The 18,828-nt window shown below is 34.8% G+C and overlaps 2 protein-coding genes across 3 annotated transcripts in view; one reads left to right on the top strand and one right to left on the bottom strand.

The window, feature by feature from the left end:
- Nucleotides 1–18,828, bottom strand: part of ART3 (ADP-ribosyltransferase 3 (inactive)) — an 85,747-nt gene that overhangs the window by 53,411 nt on the left and 13,508 nt on the right. The window lies entirely within an intron of this gene.
- On the top strand, nucleotides 3,203–4,262 carry CXCL11 (C-X-C motif chemokine ligand 11; the record flags this gene model as incomplete). Its single annotated transcript, XM_081052578.1, has 3 exons — nucleotides 3,203–3,266; nucleotides 3,848–3,974; nucleotides 4,091–4,262. The coding sequence occupies 3 exons, from the start codon at nucleotides 3,203–3,205 to the stop codon at nucleotides 4,260–4,262; spliced, it is 363 nt and encodes a 120-aa protein (XP_080908704.1).

Genomic DNA, 18,828 nt, shown 5'->3' with positions numbered 1-18,828 from the left:
TGAATGAGCAAATGAACTATTGTAGAAAGGCATGGTGCTTTCCAGTAAACTTTAAGGCAGGGACTCTGGGAGGAAGAGGCAGTAAAGAGGGAGAGAGTGTTAAAGAAGGAGAGAGTATCCATACAAAATAGCACCTGCCAGAGCCTAATCTGGCTCACTTTTTATATTCGAGAAAATGAGGGGAAAAGGTTAAAACACAAAACCTCTCCCAACTCTGCGTAATTTTGGATCTATTACCTGAGGACTTGAAGTGAAGAACTAAACAAACTTCCCTCATCATCCAAACTGCAATTCAGCTATGAGGAAAAGCAGACAAGGCTGCATTCACAAGGGCAGGGAGAGCCCTCTCTTCTGGGGTCATACACAAGCCAAGTGGCAGCAGCACCCTCCCCACAGACTATTGGGTGGTCTTCCTCACAGGAAGGGAAAGGGTTTTTTCCTTCTGTCTTCTCCCCTATTTCTTCCTAGAATATTTATAAATACACCCTGACACACAGAAAAATTGGAGACCTGATATAGTCTGATATGGAAATTGCTAGGTAAAAAATGTGTGTGTGCCGTGTTTCCCCGGAAAATAAGACCAGGTCTTGTATTAATTTTTGCTCCAAAAGACGCATTAGAGCTTATGTTCAGGGAATGTCATCCTGAAAAATCATGCTAGGGCTTATTTTTCAGTTAGGTCTTATTTTTGGGGAAACACAGTATATGGAAAGGGGGGAAAACTAGTTTCTGATGTTTTTACAAAATTATGTACTACAGTTGTAGTAATAAAAGACAATGAAACAACATGCATGAGTTCTGAAGGAGAAAATTGTGACCCACAAGTGTTCTACCCAATTGAAGAGTAATTCTACACATGAAGGCAAAAGGAAGAGACAGTTTATTTATGTTTTATGAAAAGGTGAATTATGCCTATTTGGAATAGTATGACATAGAATATTAATCAAGTCCTAGTTTATGCATAAAAAAATTTTAAGAATGTCCAGGGGGTTCTTCTTTTTAAAAAATATAATCAAGAATCACTGTTTAAGAGATTGTTTTATACCAAAGCTACGTGACAGCACAACTTTGGGTGGTAAACAGAAATACTCACTATTCTTTGTCTCTATTTCGTGAACCACACATTTATGCATTGGACTTCTGTAAGTGATCTTCATAATTAGTAGTATGTTACTTTTACATCCAAATTATTACAATTTAAAGTATTTTTCATACCTTATAACAATATCATCCAATCTTTTATTAAGTGATTAAGCTTATGTTAGTGCTGAAAAACACCCCAAAATAAGTTAGATATAGTCTGTCAATTTAGGAAAGAACACTGTAAAATATTAGAGATAATAATAAAAGCAATTAATGCTTTTTGAGTGCCAGGCACTCTTCTAAATGATTTACATACATTAACTTTTAAAATACTTAGCTTATAATTGTCTTTGAAAAAAGTATATTATCCCCATTTATATTATCAATATAATGTAAATATATTACAAATATATAAATTATATTGTAAATAGTGTAATAGAAAGTATTATCCGTAGATGAGAAAACTGAGGCTCAAAAAGTTGAGGTAACTTGCTCAGGACTACACAGCTAGTAAATAATAGAGCGTAGATGTTAACATAGGCTTAATCCAGAGCCTTCCCTGGTAACAACAATACTCTACTGTGTTTCTAATACTAAGAAAATGAAAAGCAGTCATAGGGAAAAACATTAATGGATCCTTTTACTTTAACCATTTTCCTGTAGAAAAATTAGTCTTGAATTACATATGTCGAATGAATGAATGAATGAGAAACAGACAAAAGAATATTCCAGCTACTTTGAGATTAATTAAAACAAAGACTAAGAGGTTTTAAAGACTGGTAGTGATTGTTAAAAGAATTTAAACGTAGGATATGTTTAAATAAACACATGATTTCAGGATAAAATGGAAATGATAACTCTCAAAAGAGAAGTTGAATAATGTAAAATAATCATCTGAAAATAGTACACTAGCTATAAATCCCAAATTATACCAACAAAACTAGGACATACAAAGAAATGTTTGAAAGAAAGTTATGGTGATTTTTCTCATCTTACAAAGGGACTTATGGTTGATGTAAATAATTATAAAGATTCAGCTAAAAAGTGCTTTTAAAGATTACTAGCAAAATGTAAAATTATGTACTCCTTTCAAATCACATAAGAAAAATATTTAAAAAAATATTTTTAAAGTTAGGAAGAAACCAAAGAAAAGAAATAGCAAGAAAGCATTAAAAAGCTTTCAAATTACTAATTATACAGTAAATAAGTTTACCCATTAAAAAACCTCTTGGATATGATTTAAGTGTCTACAGTGACACATTTAAAATGAATAGATTTAGAAAGTTGAAGTGGAAAAGGTAAAGGTAAATAAAAAGAAAACAGGGGTTACATCAAAGTAGAATCCAAGGTGTAAAAACATCACATAAGAAAAGAGGATCATTTTTTAAAAATCCACAACTCATACAACTTTATGTACTAAATAACAATGTTAAAAAATATATAAAGTAAAAACTGTTAAACATACAAAAAGAAATGGATATAAATTTAGAAGTATATAGGGAGACTTCTTTAGACATGCTATTATAGTTGCCAAAAATATAAATAAGGTTAAATAAAAGTCATTTGATGTCTAATAATGTAGGTCTTGTATAAGTAAAAGTTTGGACTTAGAAGAAACAGTAAAATGATAAAAACTGGGTTTTTTTTTTTTAAGAATACTCTTTTGTATAGTTATATGAAGGATGGAGGTTGAAAATACTGAAAATAGGAAGACAATCTTCCTGAATGAAGAGTAATCAGAATTTCACTGCCCAGGGTAGTTCAATAATTAATACATTTCCAGGAAATGCTACCTTAAGAAGGCTGGTTTCCGTCTGGGTGTACCTTATTCTTATACAGCCCTCTACTCTTTATAGTAAAAAGTGCTTTCTCATTAGTGTTACTTTGACACTATAACAAATAGGAGGAGAGACAATTAGATGATAACAAAACAGAAACTCTCAGAAGCAAGAAAGAAGCATGACTCAAGGAGGGAAATTCCTGTTGCCATTAGAGGATCATTGGTCTATAAAATACTCTATATATGCCAATTAAGAATTCTTTTCCATGTTCAGCATTTCTACTCTCTCCAAGAAGAGTGTCGAAGCTGAAGCAGTAGCAAAAGCAGCAACAGACAAACATGGGTGTGAAGCACATGGCTATAGTCTTGGCTGTGATATTCTGCACTACAATTGCTCAAGGGTGTACAGTGCATTTTACTTCTCAGCCTATGAATTTCTTCTCTAATTCTTCAAATATTTTTTTTCACCTTTATCCTAAAATATATACTAAATGTTTATCTAACGTCACACATTAGAAGTTACTACAGCTTTGGCAGAGAATGTTGGAGAGGTTTAAGGCACTAGAGATGATTACTAAAACTAAAGATGACAAGCTTCATGGAATTTTTATTTGGCTACAAAATCTGGCAAGAGCCTTCAGCAACAGTTTTAAATGTCCGTTAAGAAGATTTTTATGAGGTAATGTTACTAGCTTCCTGGTAAAATTCTTGAGCATAAAACAAGAGGCAAATAAGCTTGATCGCCAATAAACTTTTCATGCGTTCTTTCCTTTATTCTTTAATGGTTTGCTTACAAATTTAAAGAGAAGATTTACATCTTACTTAAACTCCTTTCCCAGTAACAGCAGCTCAAGTGCATCTGATAAATTACTATCTTTGACGTTAATGAAAACTTGGCTCACACTTCTCACCAGGATTATTAAGCACAGCCATCCGAAGCAATCGGATCCATTAGGAACTGATGCTATGATCTAGCTGTTCTAGGTTTCCCAATGTGCAAAAGGGGACGTTGTCTTTGCATACGCCCTGGAGTAAAAGCAGTGAGAGTGGCAGATATTGAGAAAGTCTCCGTATTTTACCCAAGTAATAACTGTGACAAAACAGAGGTGATGTAAGTAATGGACTTGCTAAAAATGACAATGCTGGAGGCATTTTTGTGTATAGATATTTTTTTGCTTTTGCTTATGCTTGTCCATTTTAAGACAGTTTTGGATCTTCTCTTAACAGTATCACCATGAAAACACATAAAAGACAAAGATGCCTAAATCCCAGATCAAAGCAAGCAAACATTATAATCAATGTAGGTTACCAGATTACTTCTACTATATGTTTTAACCAAGACAGATCTTTTGCAAAAACGGATGACTGCAGATTCTATGATCCTGTGGAAGTGTTTTGATAAGGGGTCTTTGGTTATACTGTTTTCTTTTCTTGCTTTATGTTTTTACATGTCAATTCTTCATCACTGAGAAACAAGAACAGCCCAAGTTTATAAAACTCATTTTCTCATTACAGAATGCTGAAAGAATGAAGTTTTTAAAATATCAAAACATCTGAAGTCCTAGAAAAGAGGATTTGAAAATTCAGAACAAGTTTCACTTTGACTACTGAAATAAGCATTCTGTAAGAATCCTGCCTGCTGCAATGTACATTCATGTATCTGTAGGTTAGGGAACCTTCTGGAAGATTTGATGCTTTTAACTGTTGTGCTGTGATTATGAAAAGATTTGTCTCTATAAGTTATACATCTGTGCTTGATCTATATTACATATTATACCTGCAGTTATAATGGAGTCATTAACATTATAGTTAAGATTTCATTAGTCAAAAGCATCCGTGTATATAATAAACATTCCCCCCAAAATTTTTAATGCAAATCCACATTTCTTTTCCCCCAAATCGTATAGCACATATATATCTAAAAGAAAATTCTTATATGCTAAGTGAAATAAGTCAGACAGAAAAAGCCATATGACTTCACTGATATGTGGTATGTAAACCAAAAACAACAAAAGAACAAGACAAATGAGAAACAAAAACTCATAGACACAGACAATAGTTTAGTGGTTACCAGAGGGTAAGGGGGGAAGAGAGTGGTAGATGAGGGTAAAGGGGATCCAATATATGGTGATGGAAGGAGAACTGACTCTGGGTGGTGAACACACAATGGGATTATAGATGATGTAAAACAGAATTGTACACCTGAAATCTATGTAACTTTACTAACAATTGTCATCCTAATAAACTTTAATAAAAAAATTCTTATACATCACCTTGTTTTATAAAAAGACTAATTCATGAAATGTATTATGAAAAAAATTATAAGCTAAGGGAAACCGGTAACAGTGCAAATATTTCATAATTGAATTAGCAGCTCTGGTCTTAATTTAACAACTTGTTTTTTATTGAGATGTTTTGAAGCAATTAGGATGTGTATGTTTACTGTGCATTTTTGTTTTATATATTCTTATAAATTATAGCAATATTTTGGACACATATTAAATGTAAAATGTTTTTATCTACCGAAGAAAATGTTGGAAAATAAGTATATGTGCATATCTGGCAATCACCTTTACTTTCTATGATCCTTTTTCTTACAAAAACACATAATTTAATATTTTAAGTCATGCCTATATTATACAATTTAGGGATATCTGAGATAGTTTTACTTTGAAAAGAATGAAAATCATTTTTCTCTAATAAGGTACCACAATCCTTCTTAAAACAGAAACAATCATATGTCTTCCAAATCATACGTCTTTCTTTAACAATTTCACCTTGTATTTCTGGAAGCATACAGCTACTATACCTGTCATCACACATAATTGTTAAGAAATATATTTTAATGGGCAGTTGTGAAGAAAAAGCTGTCCCTTTTTGTAAGGGGCCTTTCTGAGTCCAAACCCCCTTCTTACTTGGGGCAAATCCCTTCTTATGTGAGTCTTGATGGGAGGCCAAAAGGGAAAACCCAAAGGAAGATCTTTCCTGGCAACCAGAACAAGGTCTCAGCCAGGCCCCTGGATTTTGAACTCCAGCTAGCATCACACAGATGCTATCAGTAAGAAAATTATTTCAAGTGGCAGTCGTAGCAGTGTCAGTCATATATTAATGGCTTCCTAACACATGCTCCTGTAGCATGACTGTGGCTAGTCCTTCGTGCCACCTAGCTCGCTTAGGTTTTTGTCCATGTTCCAAGCCTGATTCTTCAGTTTTCCTTTGGATTCTTCAAATATTGATTACATTCCTTTTCTGCTGAAGATAGCCACAGTTGGTTTCTCTGCATGTAACCAAAACCTTAGCTGACACAGTACTGTTTATATAGACATCTATAGATTTGAAAAATGAAAATATTATAGAATTACCAAAAATAAAGTATTTGAAATAAATACTGCTTATTTGGAATAAAGAACTATTTTAATGTACCTTTTGTGTATCCTTCCCATTGATATCAAAGAGCCAATAATAAAGCAGATCAGAGAATTGATAACAGGAAAGTAAATAATACAGGAGGCGCCTGGAACCTTACAGACCCTCTTACTGACTGGTCTTTTGACTAGAGCAATGAGAAGTCAAAATGTTATCCAAAGCACTTGTATATAAATCTATACAATTTACATTACATATTTATACTATGATGCATAATATATATAGTATAAACATGATATATAATATATAGTATATATATTAAATATAGATATATAGTATAAACACATTATATATAACATATAGTTATAAGTATATATTTATATATGTCATAAATCTACATATATTTCTATAAAGAAATGGGACTTCTATATAAATTCCGTGGATAGTTTCAAGACTTGGATCTAATATTTGACTATTTACAGCGATTTTTTTTAAGTAGCTTTAAAAATGAAAATTCATTGAGTGAGGACCATATGACAAGTTTTTTATGTAGTGTAGACCAGTATATTATTGAGAAGACAACATATAAATTCCTTATGACAAAATAAAAATATGCAAGTTAACATATTACTTGAGCCAAGATCCTTCCTAACTCAGTACCTTTGCACATACTACTTCCTTTGTCCATTTCTTCACTAAGCAAATGCCCACTAGTCACTTAGATCTCAGCTTAAATGACATTTTCTCCAATAGGTCATCTTTGAAACCATCTCTTAAACTTCAACTAGATTAGGTGTCCTATAACACTCTCTACTTTTCCATCACACTATTTATGGCAATTGTCACTAAAGAATTGTGCTTAATATTTGCTCTCCCACAAGTGGAAGCTCAGCAAGAAAGTCATTTTAGTCCTAGCCCACAGTACAGTACCTGGCATATGACAGACCCTCAATAAATATTTGAGAATGGAATGGCTGAATGGCAATAGAAACTAAGGGGAAAGGAACTTACAGAAGAGGAATGGCCTGAGAACGCACAGTGGTAGGAAAGTATAGGTGAGTTAAAAAAAAAAATTAGATTGGTTTGGTTGGAGTGAAGGATGAAGGATATTAAATGTCTAGTTAAACAACCTTGAATTTTGCTCTCTATAAAATGGGGATCTATTAAATGTTCGTGACTAAGAGAATGACCCTATCCAAGTTATTCTAAATTATTCTGGGAATGGCATAGTAAGTTGACTGAAAATGAGAAAAGTTGATTGGGAATGAAAAAAGGAATGTTGTCATAGCCCAGGTCTATATTTCCCAAACTTCAAGTCATTTTCATATCAGCTTTACAAATTATTTTTTACCATATTTCTGATCAATCTTTATTGTAGTTTGTAAATCCTGTGTACCACCTTTATTTTGCATGCATTTTCATAAAAAGCAAACTTTCACTATTGTACATGTGAAATCATTATCATCTGCTATAGAAAGAAAATATAACAATAAAAGGAAATACATTGAAAAATACTAAATTTTAGCTAGATATTATTGTACGCCAAAGGTTTCAAGCATCAGGCCTGCTATGCATTTGTTAAAATGGAAATTCACATAGTTGGTAAAATGTTTGGAAAGCCATACTAATACCAAATTGAGACTCTCCATGATTTAGTCAGAGGGATTGCAGTTAAAGAGAATAATTAATTGATATGAAATGTTATCAGTGAGCCCCCTAGCATTGTCCCACACTTTGGGAAATACTGTTCTAAAAAGTAACAAGGGCAGTAAGTTAAACAGAATTACCATATGACCCAGCAATTCCACTCCTAGGTATATACCCCAAAGAGTTGAAAACAGTTGTCCAAACAAAAACTTGTACACAAATGTTCATAAAGCACTATTCACAATAGCCAAAAGGGAGAGAAACCCAAATGTCCATCAATAGATAAATGGATAAAGAAAATGTGGTGTATCCACACAATGGAATATTATTCAGCCTTAGAAAGTAATGAAATACTGATACATGCTACAACATGGATGAACACTGAGAACATTGCATTAAGGAAAAGAAGCCAGAGACAAATGGCAACATATTATATAATTCCATTTATATGAAATATCCAGAATAGGCAAATCCATAGAAACAGAAAGGAGTTTCGTGGTTGCCAGGGGCTTGGAGGAGGAGGTAATGAGGAGTGACCACTTAATGAGTAAGGAGTTTCTGTTTGGGATGATGACAAAATTCAGCAACTAGATAATGGTGATGACTCTACTGCACTATCAATGTACTTGAAACTGCTGAATAGTATACTTTTACATGATTAAAACGGTCACTATTATGTTATATGTACTTTACCACAGTATAAAAGCAGTAAGAGCCAAACTAAGATGGCAATAGTGAAAACATAAATATAATGAGATCACGATGCAAAAAGAGAATCAATACGATTTACTGACAGACTGTATGTGAAGACTGAAGCTGAGGAAAGGAATTAAGGAAAGTGCTAAGGATTTAAATCTGATGTGGAGGTAGAGAAGGGAATCAAGAAAAAAGTGTTGAGGTTTAAAAGAATAGTACTGCCACTAATAGGAACAGGGAGATTGCAAGAAGATGTGGTTTAGCAGAAAAAAACTGCAGGTTGGGTTTTAAACATACAGAACCTGAGACACTAAATATCCACAGTGATTTAGAAATTCAGAACTGTTTCCTCTAATTAACCAAGAGAAGTTTTCAAACAGAAGTGTCTTTTGGATAATACTACTAGAAAAGGAAAGATTAATTATTTTTGGCTACTGAGTATGGTACTTAATATACCCACCTAGAATTAAGATACCTCTTTAATATCTGTTTCTTATAGACTTTCAGAACCAACAAATATAAATCTCTATGATGCTGTCAACTCATTCTGTGGATTATAAATAATACACTATCACATACAACTGGGTTATTGGGAGGGTAGGGGTGGGAGCAATGCTAAGGCAATGTTAATTGCTTCTCCTTCCCTTGTCTGCAAATTTTATTTCAAACTGAGATAATTATGTACATTGCAACTATAGTTTCACTTAACTAGCAAAGAAGGATGACTATACTTCCTGGAAATGCTGGCACCATAAATGCATATGTAGTTGTTGGTACAGTTCAATAAACTGGTAGTATGTAGAAAATGCCCTGAGGTAAATTACTATAGACTTTACATAATTTCTCATAAACACTAATTTAGATTCTTTTTAAACTGTTCACAAAGAAAAGACAAATTGTCAACATGAGGTTGAACTAAATGATGATTTAAAATTCCTCCACTAAAAAGACAATGAATCAATTAAAAATGAAACCAAATATTCAAAAATATTTATTTTATGTAAACCTCATTTATGGGAGGGAGGAGGAAATGCACCATACTTACCAAAACACATTTACTTTTACAAACACATTTACTCATACAAAGGTATGACAATTAAGTTCACAAACTCATCCTAGAAAGTGCTCCGTACCTCATTGCTGAATATCACTACAGTCACCTTCGAAGTATTCCCTTTAGGAAGTTATGCACCAACTCTACCACCTAGTCGACCCTTCAAAGCAATTTTGGAACTCTTTTTCTGGAGTTTCTGGCCTTCAGCGCTGTCGTCATATTACCCTTGATGTCCTGAATGTCATCAAAATGTCTTCCTTTCAGTATTTCCTTTATCTTCGGTAAAGAAAGAAGTCATTGGGAACCAGATCAGGTGAGTAGGGAGGGTGTTCCAATACAGTTATTTGTTTACTGACTAAAAACTCCCTCATCAACAGTGCCGTGAGAGCTGGTGCATTGTCGTGATGCAAGAGCCATGAATTGTTGGCGAAAAGTTCAGGTTGTTTTCATTTAACTTTTTCACGCAGCCTTTTCAGCACTTCCAAATAGTAAACTTGGTTAACTGTTTGTCCAGTTGGTACAAATGCCTAATGAATAAACCCTCGGATAGCAAAAAAGGTTAGCAACATTGTTTTGACTCTTGATTTGAACTGACGGAACGTTTTTGGTTGCAGACAACTGGCTGACTTCCATTGTGCACTTTGATGCTTTATTTCAGGTTGTATTAGTACACTCATGTTTCATCACCAGTGATAACATGGCCCAAAACATTCATCTTGGCTCTCCAAAAGATCTTGGCAAACTTCAACTCTCCTTCATTTTTGTTCATCAGTGAGCTCCTTTGGGACCATTTTTGCACACACCTTTCTCATGCCAAGATTTTCAGTTAAGATTCTCCTGTTTCTCTATCAACGTCTACCTGGTCTGTTATGCTTTTCGCAGTCAGCTAATGACTTTGATGCACAATTGGATAAATTTTTGCAATGTTTTTGTCAATTCTGCTTATTACTGGCCACCCTGACCTCTTTTCACCAGTGACATGTTCTCTCCCGTCAGAAAAAACATTTAATCCATTTGTACACTGCTGTTTTCTTCATGGCATTATCCCCATTAACTTGGATTAACATGTCCCTGATTTCACTTCCACTCTTGCCAAGTTTCACAAGAAATTTAATATTTGTTCATTGCTCTAATTCAAGCTCAGACATTCTCGAGAGGGCACACAAAAACAATAACAACAATGAATGGCACTCAGCAAGACACCGCCACACATCAACATGAACACAGCTGTGAGACACTGATATATCAAGGTTATGAAACTTTATTGCACTGTTTGTACAGTGCTGCCAATGTAAGCGCACGGTGGCAAGTTCGCGAACTTAATTGTCAGACCTCACATACTGCTGTCAAATGTTATCTCTTCCCCCAAAAGATTAAGTCTGCCATATTTGTAAAAGTCCTCCCAAAGGCACGAGTTCAGAAACACAGCATTCTATTTCAAGGTATGTTCATTTCTGTTATCTACAGCAATTCCAAAATAAGACCAGGGCTGCCTCTACCTCTGCCTCTAGCTTGATGCCAGTCCTTCTACAAAGCCCCATACACCTATGGCCTACCTGCCTTGGTTTCATCACACCTCCAAGTTGTCAACAAGATTCTGAAAATCAAATCATGTAAATTCCCTTTAATATGTATGTCAATACAACAACTATATCTATGTGCACACTCACAGACACACACACACACACACACACACACACACACACTCACTCCATTCATTCCATTAAAAAAGATAACAGGAAAAAAAGCAGACTAGAAACCTCTTGCCATGTACATTCAGTATCTGTCCAAATGACATTACCTGAAAGTATAGTCCATATCACATTAAATTTCTTCAATTCACCCCTTTCTCTCCTATCTCTCTGGTTAAAGCTTTACTTCAGGCTCCAGTTAGCTCTTCTCCAGACTACTCTAAGATCCTCATTAGTCTCCCACCCTCCAGCAGTGTTCCAAAGGAACCTCTGACAAAGACTCTCTTTGACCAAGCGTTAGCTCGCTCCTCTGAACGCTGTTCTCAACTAGGCCTTGACCTTTGTGCTCCTGTGTTTGATTTGCAGAATCCAGTTTTATCAAGAATCCTGATAATTCTCCATATCTGGTCAAATTCCTCATCTCCCATCATCCCCGTGATATCTGATCACTCTGGCCTGCCTTCAGCAAGAATTGTTAGCTCAGTTTAGCAAAAAATATCTTAACCCTCTTAGTAATTTTCCATCTATTAAGCTCTCCCTACACTCCTTGGCTATAAATCTCTACTTTTCCACACTATATTTGGAATTGAGCCCAGTTCTATACTGAAGTCTCTTTTCCCCTACTGCAGTAGTTCCTGAACATCGTCTGTTTTTATTGACTTAACTATTATAGAGCTATGGTTTTCTCTGACACCTTTTAAAATGCAAATCTCTTATTCTCATTCAAAAATCTCTAATAAGGTCTCATTGCTTTCAGAATAAAGTCCACATTGCTTAGCCCATCTCTCTGAATGCTAATTGTCATCTCCTTGAACTCTCTACTCCAGTCATATTCAATTATTTGCTATTTTCTATCTGAAACGCCCTTCTCCTTTATTTACTTGTCCAATACCTGCTCATCTTTCAAGACTCTGTTCAAGAGTTACCTGCCATCATCCTTTCCCGAGGTATTGCACACATACGCATATACACTATATGGGTCACTCTCCCCTTCCCCCCTCCACTATAACACATTATTTTTCTTAGTTGCTCACAATGTCTTCCTCTCCTAAGAAATTCCAAGATTCCTTTCAAGCAATCATGGAATGTCTTTGATGGGTCTCTGAGCTTCCATGGCTGGTCATCAGGCAGTGATTATCTTATAATACTTGCTTTTTTAGGACTGAAACTATGTCCTACTTTCTTGTACTCCTGTAGCACCCCTGCTATTCATACCTTGCCAGGTGCTCAATACTTGCTAGTAAAATAGGACTCTTGGTGCCTAAAGCACCAGAAAACAAAGGGTTTTCACCAGATTCTGCATGAAGTGGTGTTCTGGTTATAAAGTGAGCTTCACATTTGTATAGTTGGCATGTGTTGTATTGAATAATGCTCTTAGAACACTTGTAGGTGCTTCAAATACTTGTAGTTTTCTAATTTATAGTAGTGATAGCCTTGTGAATCATTTATGTTTTTTGTTAACTTTTGTCATTACTGTTTTGTTTTTTGTTTATTTTGCATTAAGAGTTCTCATACATATAACCAATGAATATTATACATGTTCTTTGTGGTAGGAGTCTTAAGTGTTCAATGTGTAACAACTATGAAAGGGTTAAATGAGCACAGATTATATTATATTATAATAGTATAGTATAATATACATAATATATACTATATTAAATATATAATATACAACAGTTCTCAAAGTGTGACACTGTCTGCCCCACCCCCTAAGGGTCCCTAAGACTCTTTCAGGAAGTCCATAAAGTCAAAACTATATTCATAATAATAAGATGCTAGTTGTCTTTTTCATTCTCATTCTCTCACAGGTTTCTCAGAGGGAACATGGCAGGTAACATTGCAACAAATTAAATGCAGAGTTAGACATGAGAGTCTAGCTATCTTCTATTAAACCAGATATTAAAGATATGCAAAAAGGTAAAACAATACGACTCTTCTCACTCAATTGTTTGTTCTGTAAAATAGTTCTTTCATAAAAATGTTATTTATGTTAATATGTAATGGGCTCATCACTAGGTTCCAGTAACGTCTTTTCCTTACCTTGCCTCTTTCTCAGAGACAATAACTTCCCAATGAATGTCCTCAACATCCCCTGTTGGTTCCTTTAATCTTGCCCACAATTCTTTAAGTAGAACCGTTGTTAGGTTCTTTCCAAAACTCCAGCTGAATGTACCCTCTGTTTCCTTCCAAGTCCCTGTCTGATACACATTCCTCTTGAATCTGGTCAGGCAGATTCAGCAAGAGAACCTGCTTCTTCCTGAGGGACAACTGATGCTCCTAATTCAAGATGACCAAGTGCCCTGATTTGTTGATTGATGCCATAGATTTGGTCAATGGAGGCTGATGACGAAAGCAACTCACAAAGATAGTATGAGAGAGTGGTTAGAGTCTCTGAAATTAGACTGCCTAAATACAAATCTCGCTATGGAATCCCATTTTAGCTTATTAAAAAACAGATACACCTTACAGAGTGGTTGTTAAGAATAAATAAGATAAATTTAAAAAAGAACAGCAGAGCCTAGCATTAAAAAGCATACAATAAGTATTAATTTTTATTTTATTAGTTTTAATAAAATAAATTCTAATACTAAGCAGTTTATGCAGACAGTTAATATGGAAACCAGCCATCCTCCGAAACGCTTTGTATTAAGAACCATGCATAACTTGAGACGCCCTTATATTGGGATTTGTCAGTACATCATTACCCACTGTTGCTCTACTGGAGACATGAAGAAAGAGAGAGAGAGAAAAGAAAAAGGAAAAAGAGGGAGGGAGAGAGAAAGAAAAACAAGAGAGTTAAAGAAAGAAAGAGAAAGGAAGAGTGAGGGGAAAAAAGAGAAAAATGATGGACTGGGAGGGAAAGGAAAAGAAAAGGAAACCAATTCCCACTTCCTTCTCTATTCTCTGTCTATCCTCTGGTTTTATCTGCTACTACCTCATCTATTCAATTTATTTCCATCTCTCCCCCTTCAGTTCTTTTATCTCTGGATTAACAACTCAATGACCCACTCTGAGCAGTATGAGGATTTAAACTCATCGATCACTCTGTTAAGCCAAAACATTGCTATAATTTAATAGAGATTCTTGGAAACTTCCCAATATTTCTTATTAAGATAAGAAATGACTCAGAAAAGTAGTGGCATAATTATCCCACATTTCTTTGGCACCTCTCCAAAGGAGGAAGTAGGAAGCTAAAACTTACTCATAACTATTTCTCTTAAATGAGAATTTTATGGTAAATTAATTTTTTTTTACACTCTGGAAAAACTGTTTTAATTCTACCATTTTCTTTTTTCTTTTTTAATTAAATTTTATTGGGGTGACTGACAATGGTTAGTAACGGACCTCTGGTATACAGATTTGGATTAACCATCATTTTAGTTGATATACATACCTTGTCATCTCTGACCCACACATGCATATATTTATATGTTTGTAATATAATGAAGACCCATGAACTCACAACCCAAATCAAGAACTGAAATATTAACAATAACTTAAAACATAGCTGCGTTCCTTCCCTATCCCGTTCCCTTGCTCCTCTAACCCCAAAATAATCATCCTGGATTCTGTGTCGTCTAGTATTCCCTTGCTTTTGTAAAACACAAATAATTTAACATTTTACTATCTTAACCATTTTTATGTGTATAGTTCAGTGGCATTAAGCACATTCACATTGTTGTGCAACCATCACTCCCTTGCTTTCTAAAAATAGTTTTATTTACATACACATAGGTAAACAAAGTATTTAACTTCAGCTTTGCAGAGCTTTATCAAAAGGGTAATCATTCTGTATTTAATCTCAACACTATTTTACTTGACATTATTTTAGAAAAATTCATCTACATTTTCTGCAAACAAGTCTTGCTTGATTTTGTTAGTTTTATTCCTAAGTATTTTATGTTTTTAAGTATTTATTGTTGCTACTGTAAATTACCTTTTAAAATTACATTTTAAATTGTTACTGATGTAGAAAGTGTAATACATTGACCTTCTATCCATTAACTTTGATAAATTCTGCTATTATTTCTAAAACAGTAAATTCTTTTGGATTTTCTATGTAATCTTCTGCAAAATTTTATTTCTTCCTTTCCAATTCTTAATGCTTTAAGTTCCTCTTTTTGTTTTATTTTTCAGGCTATGACTTACAGTACAATGAAAAGAAGTGAAAAAATAGGTATCTTGGTCTTGTTTTGTAAATTCACAGTGAACTTCTATTTATTGTACATAAGCCAGGTTACTTAAATAAGAGTAAATGCTGCATGATTCAACCCTCGGTTCTACTAGGAGAGTAATGCCTTAGCTAGTGAATGCTGTAAACTAACAGATACATCTTACCACATGAATAACTGCATCCTCCACAGAGAAAATACTATTTGTTGCACCTAGGAGATAAACTGAAACTGGATCAGAGAGCTGGCTATATTTTTGAAATGTTGGCCAGTAAAAAATTCATTTAGACTTGTTAAAATACCTTTTTAATCTCCTGTCAACTTTAGAGCAACCTGAAAGATGGATGGGTTAAGTATCATAATGTACATTTGAAGATAAGAAAACTGAAGCATAAACAGGCCTAAAAATTTGTCCAAAATCACAAAACAAGTGAGAGACAGAACTATACACTGTATCTCTAATTCCCAGCCCATCTCATCATTCCATTAAGTGTGAGGAAAGCAAAGCATTGCATGATTAAAATGGATCCAAACAGAAACTTTTCTCAGCTCTCCCAAGCATGATGATTTTCAGGGTCCACCACCCACTTTGCCCTTTTGCTCAGGCTAGCTGTGAATGATAAGACAAGTGGATAATTCAAAAACGTGTAACCTGTATTATTAGGCACTATGAGCTAAGGGAATCTTGTGGGAGCTCAGTCAAAACTATGAAAGGGAAAGCTTTGCCCTCCTCTCCCATACTTTCCAAGGAGTACTGTACATCAGCTGAGGGGATTCCAGTCTACAGAAATCGCTGAACTCCTCCTGCTCACTTTTTAGGAAATTTCTTCTAAGCACATTAGTTTCTCGGAAAGTACTTTTTTTTCTGGTTCTATAACAAGTCTGGCAAGGCAGACTGTTTGTTTTGTCCTAATGCCATAATTAGAGGCTCAAAGATTAACCAACAGCATTTGAAACTGAAACTAAAGATGAGATACTTCCTTAACTAGAAATTAGCCAAAGATTTACAGCAATCCAGAGAATATCTAAGAAACAGCTGAATCTCAATAGGAAAACTTTGTGGCATTTATCATTGTCATATTCTCATTTCCCTCTCCTCTGCTCTATAGAAGCCTTGAAAAAGAGCCTCACAATTATAGACCCCCTGAAAAGCCACCTAGAAACCAATGGAGTGGCAGAATAGGTTTGGAGCCCTTCAAAAGCCCCATTCTGATGACGATCACTACTGACTTGCCTGAAAGCTTTCTTAAAAGCTCACAGATCTGACCAGATGCTGAGCTCATTTGGTGCAAACTGCCCTACCTCTAGGACTTCACTGAAAACAATCAGAAGCAACTGTTTCACAATAGTTAACTATCTGAGGTGGCTATACCAGAGTCTAACAGTAGGCTGCAAAGTAAAGACTGGAGAAAGAGATGTTTATAGTGTGTTTGAAAAGCTCCAACATATTCCTAGCAATCTAGAAGGCCACCTGTATGTGCATATTCAGAAAAGACCTGGGAAGGCCCCAATCTCTCACCTCAAACTGACTTTGAGGTTCTGTACAAACAGGAAGTGAAGGCTAAGACAGAATTGTAAACTGTTTACCAGAGCATTGACAGCGTACCCCAACACATACACAAAGCTCCTCAGTAAAGGCTGGGAGGCTTATTGGTCCAAGACCTTTAAGGAAATCTTAGCCCAATCATTAGCTGACAATTAGCTAACTGAACAAAGACTTCAATGGCTACACACAATAAATAATAAAGACATTACAGAATTAGTTCAGGAAAGTAACTAAACAAACAAACAGTAATAGCATCAAACAGTAACAACAGCAAATCCTGAGGAAGGGAAGAACCTGATTTCCAGAGTTGTCACATTATTTCCAATTTCAACAAGAAAAAAAAATGACAAGACATGCAAATAAAGAGGAAAGCAGTCAACAGAAATTGTCCCTGGGATTTCTTCATTGGACTTACCAGACAAAGACTTTAAATTGGCTATTATAAATATGTTCAAAGAACTAAAGGAAACCATGTCTAAAGAATTAAGACAAAATATGAGAAAACATCAACCCATGTAGAGAATATCAATAAAAAGAAATTACAAAATAGAAACTCTGATTTGAAAAATAATAACTAAAATGAAAAATTCACTAGAGGGCTTCAACAGCAGATTTTAACTGATAAAAGAAAGAATTAGCAAACTTGGAGATAAATTCATTGAAATTATTCATTCTGAAGAACAGGGTAAAAAGAATAAAGAAAAATGAATAGAGTCTCAGAGATGTATGAAACACCATCAAGTATAACGGGAGGAGAGAGAAATAGCAAGAATGGGGCAGAAGGAATATTTGAAGAATGGCCAAAATCTTCTCAAATGGCCATTTGATTAAAAACATTAATATGCACATCCAAGAAGTTCTATAAACTCTAAACACTCACACCTAGACACATCATAGTGTCAAACTATCAAAAGCCAAAGCCAAAGAGAGAATCCTGAAAGCAATAAGAGAAAATTGAGTCATCACATACAAAGGAGTCTCAATAAAATTAATAACTAAGTTCTCATCAGAAACCACGGAGGCCAGAAGGCAATGGAGTGACATATGAGGTGTGATAAAAAAAACAAAAACGGTGAAGGTTTAAATTAAAAATATGTATTACAGTAAAAGACACATTGCCATTAATCCCCCTCAAAATGTTCCCCCTCACTTTGAACACACTTATCCCATCGTTCTTATCAATTTCTGAAGCAGTGCTGAAGTCCTCTTTCATAAGTGTCTTTAGTTGCGCTGTTGTGGTTGCCTTGATATCCTGAATCGATTCAAAACGTTTTCGTTTCATGGTCATTTTGAGTTTGGGGAAGAGCCAGAAGTCATACAGTGCCAGATCTGGTGAATAAGGTGGGTGAGGACACACTGCAATGTTTTTATTTGACAGAAACTGCTGTACCAGAAGTGATGTGTGACATGGAGCATTGTCATACGGAGGATGAAGTCAAGACACTCATGAAAGAGGACTTCCGGAACTGCTGCAGAAAGTGGCAAGAATTACGGGATAAGTGTGTTCGAAGCAAGGGGGAGTATTTTGAGGGGCATTAATGGCAATGTGCCTTTTACTGTAATACATTTTTTTACTTAAATATTCACTGTATTTTTCAATCACACCTCGTAGTCAAAGTACTAAAAGAAAAATACTGTCACCAAGAATTCTATATCCTGCAAAATGATCCTTCAAAATGAAGATGACTGTTGCACAACTCTATGAATATACTAAAAATCATTGAACCATGTATTTTTAAATGGGTGAATTACATGGTATGTAAATTATATCTCAATAAAACTGTTGTATTTTA

This window comes from Rhinolophus hipposideros, assembly GCF_964194185.1.
Source record: "Rhinolophus hipposideros genome assembly, chromosome: 1".
NCBI classification, from domain to species: domain Eukaryota; kingdom Metazoa; phylum Chordata; class Mammalia; order Chiroptera; family Rhinolophidae; genus Rhinolophus; species Rhinolophus hipposideros.
Note: the sequence above shows the minus strand (reverse complement) of the source record. Positions and strands in the feature narration are given on the sequence as shown.